We start from the raw sequence: 23,392 nt of genomic DNA, 5'->3' as shown, positions 1-23,392 counted from the left end.
ATACAAATTCTGTTCCAATCAATATATTAAAGGAAGCTTGTTTTTCTTCTTTAGCAAGCTTCCCTGGCTCAGGTAAGATTTTGTTTACTACTACTAATAATTGTTTTAATATTTTCATTTTGTTTAAAATGATAGTGAAATCCATATTGTTACTGTAGTTTTCAGGTTGCTTCTCTTTAGACTAAATCTACAATATATATATATATATATATATATATATATATAATCAATACAAACAAATTACTCCTCTCAGAAATTAGCTGATCACAGTATTTTGGTTTCTATGTATGCCAGGCTTTGTAATAAACTTTGCACATTTTAGAAGCATCCTAGTTTTGCATAGGATTCCCATTATACAATCTCTAAATAAAGGCAAGTGCATAGCAAATGTTGACTATTCATAAATGAATAAAATTTACATGCTAAAAGAAACAAAATATTTTTCTTCTTTAGCAATCTGTCTTTGCCCAAGTGAGATAATTTATTACATCTAAAATATTTTAGCATTTATACACTGTGTTACATTTTTATAATATATTCTTTTTTTAAACACAGAAACATCTTCCAACCGTGAGTCAGGTCTACTATGCAAACATGGTAAGATTTTGCTTGAAATTTACAAAAGATGAAAATATTAATAATGATTACAAATAGGTATGAAAAGAAAATATAGTGTCTCAGAGAATTGATAGGCTTTTATGTCTTCCCGAGAATAAGATTTATTTACTATTTATTTTTCTAAACTTTAGCTAATTTAGCCTTAGTTGTGTTATTTTGCACACTCAAAATATAAAACTTCAAGTTTTTACAGTAACCTGAGCATAAAGTCTGTTTTGTGTACTGGAAGTTTCTTGGGGGATGATATAATCTTTACTCATTTTTGTGAGCACAGTAGTGTGGTATCAGCTGTCCCGGTAACCTAGAATGCATTTCCTTTCACACAGCAGCAGCCTTACAGAATGAATGAATACAGCCAAGTTCAAATGGTAAATTTTTCTTTGTATTGTGAAATACTAACATATTATTAAGTCTTTGCTTTAAAATAGCTACTCACCCTTGAATAGATTTCTCATTCTCTCTCTCTCATTTCTAAGCTAATTTGTGTTGGTTAACTTCAAGCACAATTACGGCTGGTCTCCATCCTTTGGATGGGACCTGCTCATGCTCCATTTTGTGTGTACCTCAGCTCCTGTGGGAAACGCAGTTATAATCACAAGCTTGATGAGGCGGTCACTTTCTACAGTTACATTTGCTCCCGAAACCACCTCTTTTATTGTCACAAAACTATCCCTGTAAATTTCTGGTTATAAAACTGAATGCAGTTTAGCAATCTCAAGTTCAGTTTTAGTCATGTTCCCTTAATCAGAAACTCTCCTAATCAGGGAGTTTCTTATTGACACACTATTCTTTAAAAAGACCATCTATACTTCAGACTCTAGAGTCTAGAGGGACTGCGCCCAAATCCTCCATCTTTAGATTTTGTCATCTCTGAGGTGATTTTGTCAGTCATTCAGAGTGGATGCTGTCTGCTTCACTTTGTATACTGTTGGTTCTATAGTGTCGCTGGGATTTAAGATAAAAATCAATTACTATGAAATATAGGTTTTGCCTAGGAACTCTGACTCAGGAAGACCACTAGACCAATTGTATACCAAGCATGGAGTTTTCTTTTCTTTTCTTTATTTTCTTTCTTTCTTTTTTTTTTTTTGTTTGTTTTTGTTTTTGTTCTGAACTTTGAAGTCTTTTAATTTTTTTAGATTTTTTTATTATCATTTATTACAATTTTTTCAGTTTGTATCCCTGCTGTGACCCTCTCCCTGGTCTTCTCCCAATCCCACCCTCCCTCCCTCTTTCCCCCCATGTCCCTCCCCTAGTTCACTGATAGGGGAGGTCCTCCTCCTTTCCCTCTGACCCTAGCCTATCAGGTCTCATCAAGACTGGCTGCATTATCTTCCTCTTTGGCCTAGCAAGGCTGCACCCCCTAGGGGGAGGTGATCAAAGCGCCTGTCACTGAGTTGTTGCCAGAGACAGCCCTTTCTCCCCTTACTAGGGAACCCACTTGGATATTGAGTCTTTGGGCTAAAACTGAGCCAGGGTTTTAGGTCCTCTCCAAGGCACGGAGTTTTCTAACAGGAACTCATAATTTGGTGAGTCTTTGATTGTTGGAAAAAGCAGTGTCCCTGGTTAAGTAAAGAGCAGTGGAGAAAATGAGAATCAGTTCCCAAATCACTAAGGAAAGTTTTTAAACACGTCGTTTCTTAGGTTTTTACAATGTTAACAGACCCTAAAAGATAATTCTGATTTCCTTTTCTTTTTCCAGAGACAGCCCATGAGTGTAGTGGATCAGGTAAAGCATCATCTACGTGCATGTGTGTGTGTGTGTGAGAGAGAGAGAGTTGCATGTGTGTGTTTGTGTGGTACTGTGTGTGCATATGTAACATTGCCATAAACACTCACGCTTCATTTGGTAGTATTATTTCAATATTTCTTAGATCCTGGCTACTGACTTGGTCTCTAGTGATATCTCTGGTCTAGCTGCCAAATAAAAATGAGAGACTAATTCTTTAGACATCTCCAAATAAAAACAGTTTCAGTCCAACCTTTCAGGTAGAAAAATCCCTGTCGTCTAAACACAATTCTGCAATGAAAATAATTTTGGTTCTCAATCTGATATACATTGTGTCTCACTTGTGGGAAATCAGTATCTCACCCAATTCACGTATCTTCACGTTTCTAGCGTTTGCGTGTCATTACTTATAAAAGAAGTTGCCTTGTCGTCAATTCTGAGACTGTGGGCCACCGATGGTTCCACTTGTATGTCTTTATAGAACATTCTCATCCTAAGAATAATGTGCAGGACAGTAAGGGAATTTTCCTTCTATGGGTATGGTTATGGTTAAATTTTCCCAAGAAGCAGTTAGTCCATTTCATAATGATTTGTCAGTGTGCCTCAAGTTACCGACATTGATTTTTTTTTTTTAATTCTCTAATCACTTTCACTGTTCCAAGTAAAGGCATACTGAAGGCAACTATTCATTTTATTTAAAGTGCAATGAATGTATTGGAGTCAACCTGCTGTATAACTCTTTTATAAAACAGTGTGAAAATAGTACAGATCGATTTTCTTCTTTACAATTTTGGTACAGAAATTTACGCTCTGTTGTTACCCATCTGTACATAACTTATTTATTTATTTATTTTTTCTCTCTCTCCAACCAAGGAACTGGCCCAGTTCTCCGTTCAGGTCAGTTGGTTTTATTATTTAATTTTATTTAACATATATGTATTAATAAGAAAGATAGACATTTTCATATATGGTATTTGTTTTATTATTTATGTAAGTGTTCACAAGAAAATATCTTTTCAATTTTGATTATGATTCCTTAAAATACAGCTTCCATTAATATAGAGTTTTGTGTGGTTTAACATATAAAATTTTAAATTTATAATTAAAATTCTATATAGATCAATAGAGGCAACTACTGTAGTATTTCAGAAGAAATACACTTTTTTTCTTGTATCCCAAGCTAATTTGGTGGAAAGGTACTGAGCTAACATTTAGAGAAATATTTTCTGTGTATCAGACATTCAGAGATTAGCTGTATAGATTCTGGATAAAGGACCCTTCTTTGATATCAGAGTTCTTACGGAAACTTAAGTAGGTTTAAATTAGAAAATAATTTTTTTTTAGTTAAAATATCAATGAATTCTAATCAAGCACTGGTGGGATTCATGTTCTTATTTGGAGGACACAAGTTCATGTGACCTGTGTGGACAAAGCTGATCTTTGTGATTCAATTTTAAACAGTGACCTTAAGAAGTGAGAATTTGATCCAGCTCTTCAGAGACTAACACAGAGATTACTCAGACATCTTTGTTTCATTTTATTTTCCTCTAGCCCTTGGCACAATTCTACCAATATGGTGCCTCTCCTGTCTGGCCTTTTCTTCCCCAAAGCATGCAGTCCCTTACTCCTGAAGTTCTTCTTGACATCTTCAAGACCATTGTCCCTAAGAATGCCGAAAAAACCAATGTATGGTGGTAAGTTTATAAAATTAATGAACATCGATGCCCTACCAATGGAAGCAAAGGATCGTAAAGAACATCTGAAAGACAATATTTCGAATAAAAAATGACCAGTCAGTGACTACTGTATGCTTTCTGGTATCTGACACACAAAAGTACTTCTCAGTAACATGTAGAGCAGAATTCTACATTATGTAAGTGAAGCCCATTTTTTACTGATGAAAACAAACAAAAAAATACCCTTTGCTGATACACAGTAAACATAATCCTTCCATTTTCATTAATCTCTAAGCACTTTCTATCTGTGTATACATATGATCAATACAATACCATGTGTGTAAAAGAGCATATATGTAAGCATACATATATTCATCCTTAATTTTCCTCACTTGAAATACTATGATCATACTTTTTTCTTCTTATCCTTAAGGTGATCTATTTCACTAATCTTTGTCAAGGATAGTATTGTTAAAACAGACACTCAATAAGTAACCATCATCATTTCCTCATTTGCTCTGTATTACGGAGTAAATTGATGCAGTGATGTTAATGTCTTTTTTCTTTCAGAGATATTAAGTCAACTCTCAGGAACTCCACAATTATTACACTTGGTGAGTTTATAGGCTGCATTTCTAACCCTCAGTCCTACTACCATTTAAAGTTTGAGTTTTCATAGTTATGCTTTAAATTAGCAATCTAAAGTTTCATTAGTGTAAATTATAATAATGAAAAATTCTATGAAAGTATGTGCGAATATTACTACTTCTTCATGGAATAGTGCCTTTGAGACATGTAAAGCCGAATAGCATGATCCTATTCTTTATGATACTAAAGTAGGAATCAGTAGCAAGCCACATAATAATACAACTAGGTATGTTTTAATCACTTTAGCCACTAACCTTCTCTGTGTGTATGTGTGTTTTTGAGAAAGAAACAGAGAAAGAGATGTCCCTTCCCCCAAAAAAAGACCGCATTAATGAAAATTATTATCTTATAATTTATGTGGAAGCCTTTTCTTAAATTTTCCTGCTAGCATCTTTAATAACTAGTTACAGATTAATAACAAATTATCTTTAGTTCAAAGTGGACCAGGAGTGGCTGTGTGTATATCAGTAGTAGAGAAGGAAAAATTAACCATTGTGCTAGTTTGATATAAAAAAATGATTAGCAAAGCAAAGTGTATAAAATCATAACAATTTCTCTCCCTTCAAAATTACATAATATCACTAACCATGCATTTGCCTCTCTACTTACAGATGTGACTGGAATCTCCATCCTCCATCCTCTTCTCTACTCTTCATTCATCACATGGAACCATCACCTTACCTGAAGGCTTAACTGCTATTTTAGAATAGGAAAACACCATGTAGAGGGCAATCACTCAACTTGAGTTGTCTACTACATATTAGAAAGCATAGCACCCTTCTTTAAGCTAAACTTTCCTAGACAGATTTTCTTCCTCTAAATTCCAGATGCATCATGCAAGTAGGGAAAACACCTGAGCAGAGAGAATCAAGCTCTTTAACAAGTTTCTATAATGGAAATTTTGTTTTAGAAGTCTGAATTGATTCTTCTGCAAATGCTACCATTTTTGGGTAATTGTGTGCAGTAACTGAGGTTTTTCTCTCTTTAATAAATTACATTTTAAGGCACAAATTGTGTTTTCTGTAATTATTGGATACTTACATACTTTTGTGAAGTGTGTGGGTGTGTGGAATTCTCTTTAAGCTAATTTTGTGACATTTTATTGAAGCTTTTTTAGATCCCTTTACCTAGCTGGTGCTGAAATTCATAAAAGGCACTTGTAGCTTATATACAGCAGGTTTACCTTAAAGTTGGTTTTTCACAGACTATCTCCCACATGGGCATACAGAATTATACAGCAGTCAGTTTGTGAGTGGTGGAAACACTAGGATTTTGAAGCTGATTATCCTTTACTTCTGTCATCTGAACACATTTGAAGCAAACTCACGATTACACCTGAGTGCGTAACTAAAAATTAACAGTACAAGAGTAAACACATCAACTTATTCCAAAATTATTGATAGGACAGATAGCTGTATTTTCTGCAAATTTTTTAGGATGTTTTTCCTAAGTATTTAAACATTCCTACCTAAACACTAAAGCATTTATTTTCTTTTGTTTTTTTTTTAATTTTTTATTTTTTATATTAATCACAGGTTATTTACTTTGTATCCCAACCTTAGCGCCCTCCCTCATTCCCTCCCAATCCTACCCTCCTTCCCTCATCTCCTCCCTGCCCCTTTCCAAGTCCACTGATAGGGGAGGGCCTCCCTCCCTTCCATCTGACCCTAACTTATCAAGTCTCTTCAGGACTGGCTGCACTGTCCTCTTCTGTGGCCTAGCAAGGCTGCTTCTCCCTCAGGGGTTGGGCAAGTCGAGGAGCTCGCCATTGAGTTCATGTCAGAAGTAGTCCCTGTTCCCCTTACTAAAGAACCCACTTGGATACTGAGCTGCCATGGTCTATATCTGAGCATGGGTTCTAGGTTATATCCATACATGGTCCTTGGTTGGAGAAACAGTCTCATGAAAGACCCCTGTGCCCTGATCTATCATCCTGAGTGAGGTATCCCAGAAGCAGAAAGACACACATGGTATACACTCAGTTATATAGACCTATAAGATAGGATAAATATACTGAAATCTATACACCTAAAGAAGATAAACAAGAAAGAGGACTCGAGGTAAGATGATCAATCCTCACTTAGAAAGACAAATGGGATGGACATTGGATATAGGAGAAAACAACTAACAGGACAGGAGCCTACCACAGAGGGCCTCTGAAAGACTCTACCTATCAGTGTATCAAAGCAGATAAAGTCTCATAATCAAACCTTCAGCAGAGTACAGGGAATCATATGAAAGAAGGGGGAGTTAGTAAGACCTGGAGAGGACAGGAGCTCCACAAGGACCAAATATTTTCTGCAATTTAAACTTTTTCTCAAAATTAGATTCAATCTGTCCGTGAAACTGTTGAGTGAAGTATGGTGTTTCATTTGTCAGATATAACAAATTGCTTCACTTCTCCTACTTTTTAAAATCAGTTTGAAGAAAATGGGCTTACAAGATTGTTGTGTGCAACACAAATACCAGAAACTTTATTTCAAAATTTCCACACTTAAAACATGAATCACCTGCAAAAATAGCTATCATTGCTTCACTACATTTTTTTATGATCTTACATTATTCTTCTGGAAACAGCAAAAATGTAGAATTATATTGTCATATGATTCATTGCTATTTCTTTTTGCAGTATCTATCTATCTCTATATATATCTTCTATCTATCTGTCTGTCTATCTCTTTGTCTATCATCCATCCATCCATCTATTTATTCACTTTAAATCCAGATTGCAGACCCTCTCTTCTCCTCTCAGTCCTCCCCCCAAATCACACACCCATTCTCTTTTTTTCCTCCTCTGAAAAGGGAGATCTCCCTTGGGTACAAACCAGCCCTGGCACATTAAGATCCTGCAGAACTAGGCACATCCTCTCATTCTGAAGTTGGATAAGGCAGCACAATTAGGGAGGCATCACAGTCAGAGAGGACCCCTGCTCCAGTTTTTAGGGGACCCACATGGAGATCAAGCTGCACATTTGCAACCTATGTGAGGGGGCCTAGATACAGCCCATGCATGTTCTTGGTAAGTGGTTGAGTCTCTGTGAGTTACGTGGGTACAGGTTAGCTTACTCTGTATGTCTTCTTACAAGTCCTTTACCTCTCTGGCTCCCTCAGTCATTCCCCCAACTCTTTCATAGGACTCCCCTAGCTCTGGCTAATGTTTGGTTGTGGGTCTCTGCATCTGTTTCCATCAGCTGTTGGGTGATGCCTCTCAGAGGAGTTATGCTAGGCTCCTATCTAGAAGCATAGCAAAGTAAAATTAATAGTGTCAAGGATTGGGTCTCTCCCATGGGATGGGTCTCAAATAGAGCTAGTCTTTGGCTGTTCAGTCCCTCCGTCTTTGCTCCATCTTTGTCCCTGCACATCTTGTAGGCAGCACAAATTTTAGATCAAAGGCTTTGTGGGAGGGTTGATGTCCTTATCCCTCCACTGGAAGTCCTTTCTGGCTAGAGGAAGTGGCCACTTCAGGCTCCATATCCCCACCACTGCTAAGAGTCTCAGGTAGGGTGACCCCACAGACTTCCTGGGGGTTTCTCTATCACAGGTCTCTGGCAAATCTCAGAGATGCCCCCATATCTGACTACAGTCCTCTCATCTCTCCTTCTCCCTACTGCCTTATTCCTTGTCCCCTCCCCACACCTGCTCCGTTCCCCATCTTCTCTCCAACTCAGTTTCCTCCATCCATCCACTTCCAATGTCCTTTTTAAATATCTCTTTCTGAGTGAGATTCAGGCATCTTCCCTTGGGCTATCCTTGTAACTTAGCTTCTTTGGGTCTATGGATTGTAGCATGGTTTCCCTGTACTTTATGGCTAATACCTACTTATATGCTCACTTTTTCCCAGACTTTAGCAGTCACTGAAGTTTACCTAGAAGTGGAGTACACTATTATTTCACAATTTAACTACAGGAGACATGGTTTCTAGTGAATCTCTTTCTATATCTTTACTCTATACGTCAGGGGAATAACTCAGTCTTTTTTATCCATTCAAATTATACACTGCAACCTGCACAATGTAGGAAGTTAACCAGGAATGGTTAATACTCTTCCTAGAATTAATGGAGGCAAAAATCTCATGCAGCACTGTCTATTACTTGACTCAAAGAAATCCTGTCACAAAACATCATTCTGAGGAGCATTCTCTACACTGAGTAATAAGAGGTACAAGAAAAGATCTGAGACTCTGTTAGATGATATATTTCTTTCTCCAGGTAAATGTCCCAAAACTCATAGACTGGTTGTTAAAGCCCTCTGCTTTACCAGATGCCATGCTGATACCCAGAACCTGAGGTAAATCCCCTGCCCACAGGCTGCCAACCATTTCTCAGAGCTTGCAAAGCCTTCCCCCTACAGTCTAACCCATCCTTGTCACCATATCTTGGCCCACAACATTGACTGTCGGGAGCCGTGACTCCAGTGGCTTGCTTTGTTATTTAAATCTCGGTGGAGAGATGACTTTTAGTAGGCCTTTACTAATGGCAGAGAACTTGCAAGTCCATCTCCTTTTGTTTGTGACAGCAGGTAGGATAGCTTGTGAGGATCACACCTCTTCCTCAGGCTCCTTGTGCAAATTAAACCATTGTTCTGAGATATTTCTACTCTGGCTTAGAAACTCTACAATAAAAAGACAGGCCGACAGTTACTGCAGAAGAAGGCCGACTCTTGTGTAAACAGGAGTCAAATAAGCAACTGATACAATGTTGTGCGATGGGAGGAGCCAGAGGACAGGAAAGAGGGGAGGAGCTAGAGAACAGGAAGGGGCGAGAAGGAGGAGGAACTCCAGGAGAAAGCTCGAGGAGAAAGCACGAGAAGGGCAGTGCTGGAGGAGAGAGCTTAGAGGACGTGGAGCATGAACCAGACCTAAGATCTCACAAAAAGCAAGTATATTGTGGGAAATCTAAATGCTAGGAAACAGAGGGCTGGAGGCAGAGACTTGAGACTTGCTGCTTGCACTGCTTGCTGCAGCAGCCTGCCTTTTGCTGTGGCTGTCGAGTCTGGAACTTTAAAAAAGTTTCCTGTGTGCTGTATGTTTATTTAAATAATATTAATCCTCACTCCCAACTCAAGAACCGTTCGACTCTGCCCGGCTGGCCCCGGCAATTGACCAAGTGGACACACAAGCCAGTATAAACTCCCAGAGGCGTTCTGCTGGACCAGAACTACAGGCCTGTCAGGCTAGAATACCAGAAAGGAAACAAGAACCAAGGGAAAAATACACCCATTTGAGAAAGACAAAACTCAAAAATTGGCATCTACACCTGTAATTAGCCAAGAACCCAGATGTTTAGATGACAGCGTAACACAATCATCAACAGCTAGGACAATATGTCTCCACTAGAGTCCACCTGTCCCACTACAATATGCCCTAAATACTCCAACACTGCTGACTCACAAGAAAATTAACTTAAAATCAATTTTATGAAGATGATAGAGGTTGTTAAGGAGGAAATGAATAAATCCCTTAAGGAAAGCCAGCAAAGCAATTGGAGGAAATGAATAAAACTGTTGAAGACCTGATAATGGAAATAGAAGCAACAAATAAAACACAAACTGAGAGAATCCTGGAGCTGGAAAATCTAGGCAAGCAAACAGTAACTACAGACACAAGCAATACCCACGGAATACAAGAGATGGAAGAGAGAATCATAGGCATAGAAAATATGAAAGAAGAACTTGATAAATCAGTCAAAGAAAATGTTAAATCTAAAAAAAAATATATGATAGACAACATCCAGGAAATCTGGGACACTGGAAAAAAAATGCTGAGACTGAGGGCCAAACTTTGGGCAGAGCACAGGGAATCTTAAGGAGGAAGAGAGGGATAGATTTAGAGGGCCATGGAGGGGACAGGAGCCCACAAGGAGACCAACAAAACTAAAAGATCTGAGCCCAGGGGGTCCTGCAGAGACTGATGCACCAATGGAGGACCATGCATGGAGAGGACCTAGACCCCTGCTCAGATGTGACCTATTGGCAGCTCAGTCTCCATGTGGATCTCTGAGTGAGTAGATCAGGGGCTGCCTCTATCATGAACTCAGTTGACTGCTCTCTGATTACTTGCCACTGATGATGCAGCCCTGCCAGGCCACAGAGGAAGAGGATTCAAGCAGTCCTGATGAGACTTAACAAGCTATGGGCAGATGGCAACAGTGGTGAACTTCCCATTTCTGTGGACTAGGGTAAGGGGATGAAGGGAAGAGGGAAGAAAGGTGAGACTGGAGAAGCTGAGGGAGGGGGCTTCAATAGGGATATATAATGAATAAATTGTGAAGAAAAAAATAAAAATTAAAAAAAGAATATCAGAAATAGAAGAATCCCAGCTCAAAGACCCAGAAAATAATTTTCTTTTTAACATTATTTATTTATTCTCTCATGTATTACATCCCTACCACAGTCACCCCTCTCCCCCAATCCAATCTACTCCTTCTCCATTTCCCTTCAGAAAAGGGCTGCCTTCCAGGAATATCAGCCAAATACGGCATATCAAGTTGCAATAAGACTAGGCACTTCCCCTCATACCAAGGATGGATATGGATGAGTCAATCCAGTATGAAGAAAAGAGTCCCAAAAGCAGGCAGAAGAGTTAGAGACGGCCTCCACTCCCACTGTTAGGAGTCCCACAAGAAGATCAAGTACACAACAGTAACATGAATGCAGAGGTCCTAGGTCAGACACATGCAGGCTCCCTGGTTGTCGGTTCAGACTCTGTGATCCAATCCTTCCACTGGAAGTCTTGCCTGGGTACAGGAGATGGCCAGTTCAGGCTTCTTATCCTTATCCTTATAAGGATATCTGTCAAGACACAGTATATAAACAGGGATTTCCAACTGACAACGTAATCCACTGATCTCTTTCAAAGAGTGATTATGGTTCAAAGTTGACTTTTGTGGGTATAATTGATGTCTGTATGAGATTTATTCCTAAAGTAAATATATGCAGTGACTAAATAAAATCCTTGAAACTTTTCCCTATTCACACATTCTTGGTAATCATTATATCTATTTTGTTTTTTATGCCATGCCTGGCTCCCCATTCTTGCATTGGTAATTGTTCTGGTTATTATAGGGTCTTTCTTTTTAAATGTTAACTAAGCTTGAGCTTGTTCACACCACCGCCACAACAGAAAGAGAATATTACATGAAGCCTAGAGATCAATCTGGCAATAAGTTTTCACTACATTGAGTCCTTCAAACTATGAACATAATATATCTGCCTAATTATTTAGAGATTGATGATTTAATCTATTAGCATATTTCACTTATTGCATGGATCTTACACCTGCTTTTTTATATTTGTTATTTGTACTACTGATAAGTTGTGCTGTGCTGTTAATCTTGGCTGTTGTCCTATTTCTTCAAAACTTACCAAAATCAAAGTTAGTTCAAAGGCATTGTGTAGAGATTCACTGGGATTTTATGCATTAATAGTCACATAATTTTCAAATAGAGAATTTATATACCTTATATTTCTATTTCTTAGGTTTGCCCATGATTAGATTAGTACTCTAGTACTGAAAAGTATGATGAGAGCTGACATTCCTTCTTCAATAATATATGATCTAATATTATATATTAATCTTGTATATTAAGTCTCAGGATCATATATATTCCACCACTAAGTATAATGTTGAGCTTTTTATGGATACATTTATTGCTTTTATTGACAATAGATTTTTTTCTCACATGATATATCTTGGTTATGATTTCCCCTCCCTCTCCTCCTCTCAGCCGTTCCCCACCAACCCTCCATCTGGATCCATCCCATTTCTGTCTCTCATTAGAAAATAAACAGGTTTATATAGGATGATAATAAAATAAAATAAAACAAAAACAAAAAATTTAGAGCTGGACAAAACAAACAGAAAGAAAAGAGCCTGTTAAGGCACAAGAAACAGAGACAAAATTATTTGCACACCCATAAAAACATTAAACTGAAAGCCATAATATATACACAGAGGTCAGTGTGGTAGAAATAGCACAAGAAAATTACAATAAATAAATAATAAGATAAAATTTAAGAAGAAACAACAACAACAGCAAACAGAAAGAGCTTGACACAATATTATGTGATTAAAAAAAAAACCCTCAAAAGTTGCCATTGAACTTAGGGCAGTTGCATCTCTGAATTCAGCATTTGAGACAGGATGAGCAAGACCTATGCAATATCAAGCCAGACAAAATTCTAGTATCAAGAGTGAAGTTGCTTTAGGCAGGAGCCCTCATACCTAGCTAAGCATTCCTTGGCAACTGATAGCTTCTGGGAGGAGAATCAGTTTTATTAAGGATGCAGACTCATGTGGGTTGAACATCCTTCAATGATGGCCCACACAACCAAGAGTGTAAGGTCAACACATTGGACTTGATGGGTTTTAAGAAAACAAACAAGAGAGTACAGTTGGGTAAGTTGAAAATGTAAATAGATTTAGATCTAGAACTGTCGAGAATACAGCGATGAATATGAGCAAAATAATTTGTACTAAAGTTTTAAAAGGCTAAATATAAAAATACCAAAATAGTACCAGCTTTAAAAAAACTAGTAAGCCCATGGTATTATATAAATTTTGAAATGAAGTATCATTAGGAAAATTTTAATTACAAAACCAATTCATTTATAATAGTTGTAGTATTATGTAGGTTATGTAAAAGATCTTTTTCTGAGTTTCAGTATGACGAGGCTAATAACTGATAACTTTACATCTCATGTTTCTTGGTGTTTTATTAGTTTTTTTATGTACTTATTTTTAAGTCAATACCACAACCTTAGAAATAAATGTTAAACACAGCTCTACCTGAAGAGGCCTAATTCCATCAGTGACCACCAGCAGTGAGCTCTACCCTGTGCCCTGTGCCCTCCATTCCTAGCCCCTAGCTCTTCCTGCATTCTGACAGAACTGCTGCTATCAGGGACCATCAGCCCACAGCTCTGCTTACATTACCAGAGGCCTGCCAACACCAGAAACAACCAGATTGGTAATGGCCAATAAACTTACACAATCAACAAAACCTCTGGCAATATGGAACTATCAGAACACAGCTATAAAACTACAGCAAGCCTTGGATTCCCTAACACGGCTGAAGCACAGGAAAATGTGTGTAAATCCAATCTTATGAAAACAATAGAGGTCTTTAGATAGGAAATGAATAAATACTTTAAAGAAATAGGGAAAAATACAATCAAACAGGTGAAGGGAATAAATAAAACTGTTGACAATATAAAAATGATAATAGAAGAAATAAAGAAAATATAAAGTCAGGGAGTCCTAGAGATGAAAAACCTAGGTAAGAGAATCAGAACTACAGCATCAACAACAGAATACAAGAGATAGATGAGAAAATCTCAGGTGTAGAAGATAGGATAAAAGAAATTGATACATTGGTCAAAGTTAAATCGGAGAAATTTTTAGCACAAAACACCCAGGACACTACGTGAAGAACAAACTTAAGAATAATAAGAATAGAGAAAGGACATGATTCCTAGCTCAAAGGCCCAGACAATGTTTTCAACAAAATCATAGAAGAAAAATGTCCTAACCTAAAAAAGAGATGCCTGCAAATGTGCAAGAAGCTTACAGAACACCAAACAGATTGGCCCAAAAAAGAAAATTCTTAAGTCACATAATAATAAAAAACACTAAATGTAAAAAACAAAGAAATAATATTAAAAGCTGTGAGGAAAAAAGTCAAGTAACATATAAAGGCAGACTCATTAGAATTACATCAGACTTCTCAATAGGGACTATAAAAGCCAAAAGGGTCTAGGCAGATGTCATGCAAGTGATAAATGGGTTAGGAAAGAAATTAGAGAAAAAATACCCTTCACAGTAGCCAAAACTAAGATAAAATATCTTTGTGTAACTCTAATCAAGCAATTGAAAGACCTGTATAACAATAACTTCAAATCTTGGAGAAAGAAATTGAAGAAAATATCAGAAAATGGAAATATCTCCCATGCTCATGAATTGATAGGATTAATGTAAAAAAAAAAAAGTCATCTTACCAAAAGCAGTTTACAGATTCAATGCATTTCCATCAAAATCCCAACACAATAAAAAAACCCAAGATAGTTTTTTAAAAAAAATCATGAACAATGATAGAAGTTCTGGAGGTATCACCATCTCCGATTTCATCTGTGCTACACAGCAATAGTAATAAAAACTGCATAAAATTGCCATAAACAGGTTGATCAATGGAATGGTATTAAAAACCTAGAATGAAATCCATGCACTTAGAGACACTTGAGTTTTTGGCAAAGAAGCCAAAACTGTACAATGGAAAAAGGGAAGCAACTTCAAAAAATGGTGCTGATCTATACACCCATATTTATCACCCTGCACAAAACTCAAGTCCAAATGCATTGGTACAGGAAACAACTTCTTGAACAGAACACCAATAGCTCAGGCACTAAGATCAACAATTAATAAATGGATCCTTATAAAACTGAAAAGCTTTATGGCAAAGGATACCATCAATAGGACAAAAAGGCAGCCTACAGAATAAAAAATGATCGTCAACAATCCAACAGTGGACTAATATCCAAAATATATAATGAACTCAAGAAATTAAATATCAACAAACCAAATATCCCAATTAAAAATGGGGTATGGATTTCCTGCACTCTGCCCAAAGTTTAACTATGAGTCTCAGCATATGTTTTGATACCCTGCTGGGTAGAGTCTTTCAGAAGCCCTCTGTGATATGCTCCTGTCCTGTTCCCTGTTTTCTCCCTCTTCTGATGTCTGTCTTGTTTGCCTTTCTGAATGAAGATTGAGCATCTTACCCAGGATCCTCCTTCTTGATTAGCTTCCTTAGGTGTACAGATTTTAGTATGATTATCCTATATTATATGTCTAATATCTACTTGTAAGTGAGCATATACCATGTGTGTCTTTCTGCTTCTGAGATACCTCACTCAGGATGATCTTTCCTAGATCCCAGCATTTGCATGCAAATTTCATGATTTCCTTGTTTTTAATTGCTGAGTAGTATTCCATTGTGTAAATATACCAGAATTTCTGTCTCCATTCTTCAATGGAGGGACATCTGGGTTGTTTTCAGCTTCTGGCTATTACAAATAAAGCTGCTATGAACATGGATGAACAAATGTCCTTTTTGTATACCTAAGCATATTTTGGATATATGCCTAGGAGTGGTATAGCTGGATCTTGAGGTAGTACTATACCTAATATTCTGATTAGGCAGAGTGCAGGGAATTTTATGAAAGAAGGGTTAGATAGAAGGATCTGGAGGGGATATGAGCTCCACAAGGAGAGCAACAGAATCAAAAAAATTGGGCTCAGGGGTCTTTTATGAGACTGATACTCCAAACAAAGGCCATGCATGGTGATAACCTAGAACCCTTGCACAGAAGTAGCCCACAGCCGCTCAGTGTCCAAGAGGGTTCACCAGTAATAGGAAGAGGGACTGTCTCTGACATGAACTCATGGGCTGGCTCTTTAATCACCTCTACCTGATGGGGGAGGAGCCTTACCAGTCCACAGAGGAAGACAATGAAGCCAGTCCTGATGAAACCTGATAGACTAGGGTCAGATGGAAGGGGAGGAGGACCTCTCCTATCATTGGACTGGGGAGGGGCAGAGGAGAAGTTGAGGGAGGGAAAGTGGAATTGGGAAGGAATGGGGCAGTGGGCTACAGCTGGGATACAAAGTGAATAAACTGTAATTAATAAAAATAAAATTAAAATTAAAAAAAGAAAAAACTGGGGTACACAGCTAACAAAGAATTCTCAACAGAGGAATTTCTATTGTCAGAAAAGCACCTAAAGAAATGTTCAGCATCTTTAATCATTACAGAAATGCAAATCAAAACAACTCTGAGATTCTACCTTACACCTATCAGAATGGCTAAGATCAAAAACTCCAGTGATAGCACATGCTCGCAAGGATGTAGAGCAAGACAAACACTCTTTCACTGGTGGTGGGAGTACCCACTTGTACAACCACTGTGGAAATCTGGCAGTTTCTCAGAAAATTGGGAATGAGTGAAAGCAGGTAAGCAAAAATAAAAACTGTCAGTTATCATAAAAAAAAAATGTTTCAGTGATGAACGGAAACTTGCCTGAGTGGGTTTATAATTGAAAGGACTGTCTAGAATGAACCAAAAAAGTGGGACCACCTTACTAGTATTGGATTAAAGAGGTTTTCCTTTCAAAACAGACAATTTAGCATAAATAAGGCTTTCATCACAAGTACAGTATAATAAGTCATGGGAAACACGGGATACATCAGGGTTTAATTGCTAGATATGAATTATTGCATGCATTTAGGACATGGAACATATAATGAAAAATGTTTAAGTAAAATGGATAATGTATAAATGAAAAGTTGTGATGGAAAGAGAAAGAGTGCATCACCAGATAACAATCACTGCATAGGCAGAGAAAATTGTCATAAGAACATCACATACAACTTAATTTACTGGGCAATTGTGGCTAATACAGTTCTTCTGATTGTGTTAGAATATTGATACACTAGTGTAAAGGGCATTGGAAGTACAAGCTACAGCAAAATTCTACTGTGTTCTATGTGGTGCATTAAGAAGATTGCTAATGCACTATCAATACTTTATAGATGTGGAAACTTAAAGTCTTAGAGAATACACACCCACCTTCACCAGCTCATTTACCTAACTTGTGACAGAGGCGCGCAACAGACTTCACATTTGAATCTATTTTTCCTAGAGTGACTACAAAATTTACCACCCAGATTAGGATAATCTTGAGTGACAGTTACAGGTATAACAGTTGCAGAGGAAAACATGTATATACCAAGTTTCCAAGAACAAATGAGATGCGTACAACTTTTCCTCTGCACCTAATCGTCATTTCAAAACATTGTATTTGATTCCACAATTGTCATGGATACATTTGTTTTATTTTTCTCTTTTGGATTTTTACTTATTTGTGCCTTAATTTGTTTTCCTCTTAGACAAGTCAAGTACTCATTAGGTAGCCCGAATTTCCTAGAATTCACTGTGCAGGCCAGCCTGGCCTGAGACCCTTGGTCGTCAAGCTTCAGCCTTTGAGTAAAAGGAATGCAGTTGTGCATATCCACAATACTTAATTATATGATAAAATGTAATGTCCATGATAAGTTTACCTTAAAACTTAATAATCTTTAGAAAGTTTAGAAAACTACAATGAAGACAAAACAACTTAAATATGCCTAAGGGATTATTTATTGAAATGACTGGAAAGGAAATAGTTTCTCAGAGAAATAACAGCAAATCCAATTCCAAAAACTATTTTGTATACATTATTGGCATGCATTTTCAACTCAAAATTGAACATTTATAGTACTGTATGAAATATAATTGGAAAGCATAAAGAGTTCATGAGTCAAATTCAAATGAAACAAATACCATATAATACATAGAATAAAATAATAAACTTTCTTTTTTTTCTTTGTAGATTATTCAGAAATTTCTCATTTTTGTAGCATGATCCATTGATGGAAACTTTGTTGCATTTCCAGTCTCAGTCAATTCTGTGAAATAAAGAAATAGAATCAGTTTGTGTATGTGTGTGTGTATTAGATCAGTTGGAAAGTCAACCTTTCTAATGTTACAACCCTTTAATACAGTTCCTCACTTTACGGTGAACCCCAAAACCATAAAATTATACTGTTGCTACCTCATAACTGTAATTTTGCACTGTTATAAATCATAATGTAAATATTGTATATACAGGGTATATGATATACAACCCCTGTGAAAGGGTCATTCGACCCCCAAAAGGATGAGACTCACAAGTTGAGAACTGCTGTGTTATATTAATTCACTTCTCAACATTTGTACTTCAAAACAGCAACTGTTTTACAAATGTACTCTCTTGTTCCTTTCTTTAAAGATATATAAACTCCTGTTCAGTGCCACATCAGCTCACAAGAAATTGTTGCAAAGTGTATAGCATTTCTTCAGTCCTAAGAGGATTTATAGTTTAGAATCTCAGTGCTATATTCTCTGCCAGTTGTACCATTAAATAGCTGGACTGAGTAATTTGTTCTTGACTCATGAATGAAAAAAAAAAAAAAAACAATTTTAAATGCATCAAATACAAACTTTATGACACCTAAGATACACATTGAAAAGAAAACTGTCTTGTAACAAAAGCTAAAATTAGTCACATAAAATGTAAGAAAAATTTATTTCTGCCTTTTTTTAACAACACGATGCTAGAAGATGTAAAAATAAAAGCTTTGGAATGAGACAGAACTATATTAATGGCAAATAAATAAAATTAAAAGTTTGTTGAACTATAAACTATGCCTAGTGTCATGTTGGCAAGAGACAGGGATGACTGAACCTGCAGTGATGAGTTAATGCTGTTCTGCTGTGTCTATTTAGAAAAAAAAATAATGTAGTACAAAAAGACACTGAATATAAAAATCACCATTCTGCTCATTAATTTCTGAGAACTTACCAAAATCAAGGAGGAGATAATAACCTGGAAATCCTCTTAGACCTGAAATGCAAACAAATACAGATAAAACAATATGCATTTTCCCTCAGTGTAACACTTGCCTGAAGTGTGTTCTATGTGACAAATGAAACATCTCAGTCTTTTTACTCCATCTACATATGGTCAAAAGAACCAATAAACTGCTGTATGTGGATAATATATACACACAAGGAAATTTTAGAACTCCATAAAAGGAAATTTGTTACCCAAATCTAATAGGCTTACCAAATTTATTTGTGGTTTAGTTGATTAATATTTTTAACTCAAAATTCTCAGTCTACCAATTAACTCAGACTTCTTGTAATTATCTGTTCCCAACATGCCATTACCCCTACCTAGATAACCATAACAGTTATATCGTAATTGTGAGGGACTAGGTACTAAGCACTGGGAATTAAGTTGAAGTGAAGCTCTCCAGGTGATTCTATTTTATAGCAAACTTTAAGGAGCATCATTTATTCATGAACTATGCTTTTATTCTTTCATTCTAGTGCTCTCATTTTCTCTATTAATATTGTGATATGCACATTTTGAAGGAAACTGAAAGGAGGTAAATTTAAACTTACAGTAACGTGATGAACTCGTTGAGTGGTAGGGACCTGGATGATGGGGTTAAGCAGAAGTTCTAGGTAGTGCAGAAGTTCTTGGACAGACATATCTCCTTGAAGGAAGGGTGCTACTTGCAGGAGAGCGTACAGATCTTTGGACTGAGGAAGAGACCTCTGGGGCTGAGAAGAAACCACTGGAGACTGAGGAGAAGCCTGCACAGCTTGTGCCAGGAGCTGGACCAGAGACTGAGAAAGATGCTGGTTTGCAAGCTCAGCAACACTGGGGATTTGAGAGCTGAAGAGGCGGAGGACAGTTTCAGAGTTAAGGAAGGGCATCTCTTTGTGCTTGGGAAGGATGGAGGCTTTAGCTTTAAGGAAGGCTTCCAGTTCAGGAGAAATGACAGGTCCCAGAGAAGGCACCACGGGGGGCTGAGCAACAGGCTGGATGGTTTGTGCGAGGGGAGCGCAAGAGATGGGCTGAGCATATGGAAAAGCCTGGGATTGAGACTGGATGGAGTGAACTTTATCCTGGAGCACATCCTAGAAGGAAGAGAGCCTTTCAGTCTGCAATTCAGCAACATTGTCATTTTGATTAGTAAATAATCATTTAGCCAGTGATAATTAGATAAAGGAGTGAACAACACAACATCAACAAAACCTTCATTAGCTTACAAAAATATTTTGGCCTAGCTGGATAAGGTGTCTAATGCCTCTAAAGCTAGCAGTTGGAAGTCTGAAGCACAAGGATTGCTATGACTTTGAGACCAACCTGAGCCAAAAAGTAAGTTCTAGGCAAGCCTAGGGTACAGAGTAAGAGGCTATCTCAACGTTTGTTTGTTTAAGATACACAAAATAAGAAGAGTTTGTCTTGGACCACATGAGGAAAATAAGTAGTGTTCTTAAGGGATTTCTCCTAACCTATTCTAGTCAAAGACGAATTACAGCTCAAAATAAAATTAAGATTCAAGATTTTTCAGAATCTTTTCATTTGAACTACAAAACAGACTAGTCAGCAAGATTCTTCATCTTCTAGGAGGTCAGTTTAGGACTTCTGCCACATTGTCAATGTTTCCTTTCATCATCATGTTCAGTTAGAAAACGAAAGGAATATGCTTCCTACTGGGGAAACTCTTAATTTAATTATTAAGAACAGATAATACCAGTAGTAACTGCAATCATGATTTAGAAAATGTATTGACACCTTAAGGAACTTTCAAGGCATAAATTCTTCATGAGCAATTTACCTCTGCCTGCAGCTGTTCCATGCGTTTCACCTTCTGAAGTTTCTGCTAAAAATAAACCAATTTTTTTTTAAAAGTTCAAAATTTTCACCTTTAAAAATAAAGCATGGGAATGATATATACTGGGTTTACCTCAGTGATATGTGCAATAGATTCCTTCAAAAAAGTAAAAAAAAAAAAAATCAGTTAGTTTTACTGAATGAAAGTATATTTCAATGCATATTAAAAATGAAGATATTTAGTAGGTTATCTTTAATAGGTTACTAATGGGAAAATCAATAAAGCTTATATTTAAATACTTTAAAACATTTTGTATAAGCCTACTGTACAAGAAAGATGAGTGCAGCCAAGAGAGAAAAATAAATTAGTGAGCACAGTGTACAAAGAGACATCTAAGTAATGCTAATTCTCTCCACAACCATGGTTCTTTCTCTGGCTATAAGTGATCTTTCAATTTCATTTGATTCTTAAAATCAAACACACAAACATACAGTCTATGACAACATATTGTAGTGCTCTTGCAGTTCACTTGCTAATACGCTGGGCTTCAAATAAACCATGAGAAATAAATATTTTCTCTGAGGCATTTGTAGAATTCTGAAAAGTATATATTTATGTTCTCTAATGAGCAAATGATAAGTACTTTGTGGTAAAGAATTCTCAGTTTTAGGACTACATTGCATCTCACTGATTCTTATTTACCTAAATGGCAAACTTAATAATCAAATATGTCCTGGTACAAACAAGCCTGCATGTTTGTAAGCATATTATTTCTATTGGCATCTGTCTTTAGTTGGTTCTATAGCTCCTATGCATTAAAGGCACACAGTAAATACTAAGAATACAGGTCAGATTAGGCAGAGCTTATGGCTGAGATAAGCTTGTGAGCTTCTAAAATAAAAAGCAGCAAAAGAGGCAGTCCATTTATTTAAACTATTTAGTACTTACAAGTGGTCAGAAAGTGAACAAATATTAAGATCTCAACATGCAGGAGCTTAACTTCCAGAGTGAATTGATACTCAGTGAGTATAAACTGCTGTGTTGTTTGTGAGTGATCTCTGCATGTAAGATACATTTTTAAATATATTTGCAAGGCAATCTTTTATTTAAAATAAGAAGCTAATGGTGATATATAAAACATGAAGCCATTCAGATATCTTTGCCCCAATCATCATGCAAAGGATAATTACCTAAGAAGCAAATGATATAGTGGGACTAACACAATGTAACTCAACAGGAAGACAGCACTACACTGCCTCCTAGTGATATCTGCCTTACCTCACTGCTGGAAACACTCTCAGTCTGTAAACAAAACAGGTATCAAATTAGGACATCCAAATCTTTAAAAATGTAGTAAAGTTAGGTTTGGAATTTTTCTCAGTAAAAACTCTTACCTCGGAGGATACACTAAGTACTTCCTTCAGTAAAAATAAACAACAACAACAACAAAAAAAAAACAATTAGTGACTGTATCTACCCTTGTTATTAAACATGCTTCCTATTTGATTTTTATGCCATATACTTCTTCTTTCAGAAATTAAAAACAAATATTATATGCCTTTTACAATCTTGTGAACTTCTATTTATTATTTCTCTGATCTTTTGGTAATTTTTTTATTGGCACATTCCTACATGATATAAATATGTTCATAATTTTTGATGAGTGATCAAAGTAACTGTAATTTATACTGAACACTTTTTTTTTAGTATGCCTCTGACCCTACTCATTGTATGGCCATGATTCTTGATTCTCTTTCTTCCTCTGAATATCTCTTTGGACAGGCACAGTAAAACCTGACCTGCTCATCTAAAGAGATGCATACTTTTTTATCATAAGCATGAGATACTCAAGCTACTCATGTTAGTTTACTTCTGTGAAATCATATTTATTTAACGTATTTCTATTGGCTTGTTTTGTTTCTTATTAGTCTGTTTAATTTTTTTGCCAGGAAAATTTGTTGTACAGTAGTTGAGTAAGCATTTTTTCCAGCTTGGATACCCTGCTGGAACTTTGAGACACTGAGTGATTCTCAAAGTAGCAGCAATCAAATAAACAGATCTGCAATTCTCCATTAATTGTACACTAAAGACTGCCACTGCTGTTACTGTTTGCAAATTATCAGACCATTCTCTATATCTTAGTTACTTAGGAACTTTCTTTACACACCTCCCTTGCGAGGGCAAGTGCCACAAGGCAGGCGAGGATGAGGACCTTCATGGCTGTCAAGTCCTGTGAATGAGGAGGTGAAGAATTAGTAACAGATTAGTTAGTTAACTAATGTCAAAATCTACTCTGCTTCCTAAACACTTTTATTCCTATATATCAGGTTTAGACTTCAGTAGCAGCCACCATGTTTTCTTCAGCTCATAGCTCTCTTCCACTCTTTTCTCTTAACAGTGGTATGAATGCCTTACAAAAGCTATGAAGAACTCGTGAAGAACTGAAACATTTAGTCCATT

General features: G+C 36.7%; 1 protein-coding gene across 1 annotated transcript in view; it reads right to left on the bottom strand.

Moving 5' to 3' along the window:
• Csn2 (casein beta) overlaps positions 1–23,150 on the bottom strand; it is a 78,399-nt gene extending 55,249 nt beyond the window's left edge. Inside the window, exons 1-6 of the mRNA XM_055595538.1 lie at positions 23,100–23,150; positions 22,327–22,350; positions 22,211–22,234; positions 21,065–21,088; positions 20,936–20,980; positions 19,710–20,231 (exon numbers count right to left, since the gene is read on the bottom strand). Coding sequence (XP_055451513.1) covers positions 19,710–20,231; positions 20,936–20,980; positions 21,065–21,088; positions 22,211–22,234; positions 22,327–22,350; positions 23,100–23,150 — 690 coding nt within the window. The remainder of the gene's footprint in view (positions 1–19,709; positions 20,232–20,935; positions 20,981–21,064; positions 21,089–22,210; positions 22,235–22,326; positions 22,351–23,099) is intronic.
• Between the last annotated feature and the right edge of the window lie 242 nt (positions 23,151–23,392).

This window comes from Psammomys obesus, unplaced genomic scaffold (assembly GCF_907164565.1).
Source record: "Psammomys obesus unplaced genomic scaffold, mPsaObe1.curated_primary_1811, whole genome shotgun sequence".
NCBI lineage: Eukaryota > Metazoa > Chordata > Mammalia > Rodentia > Muridae > Psammomys > Psammomys obesus.
This window is presented reverse-complemented; position numbering and strand designations above follow the sequence as displayed.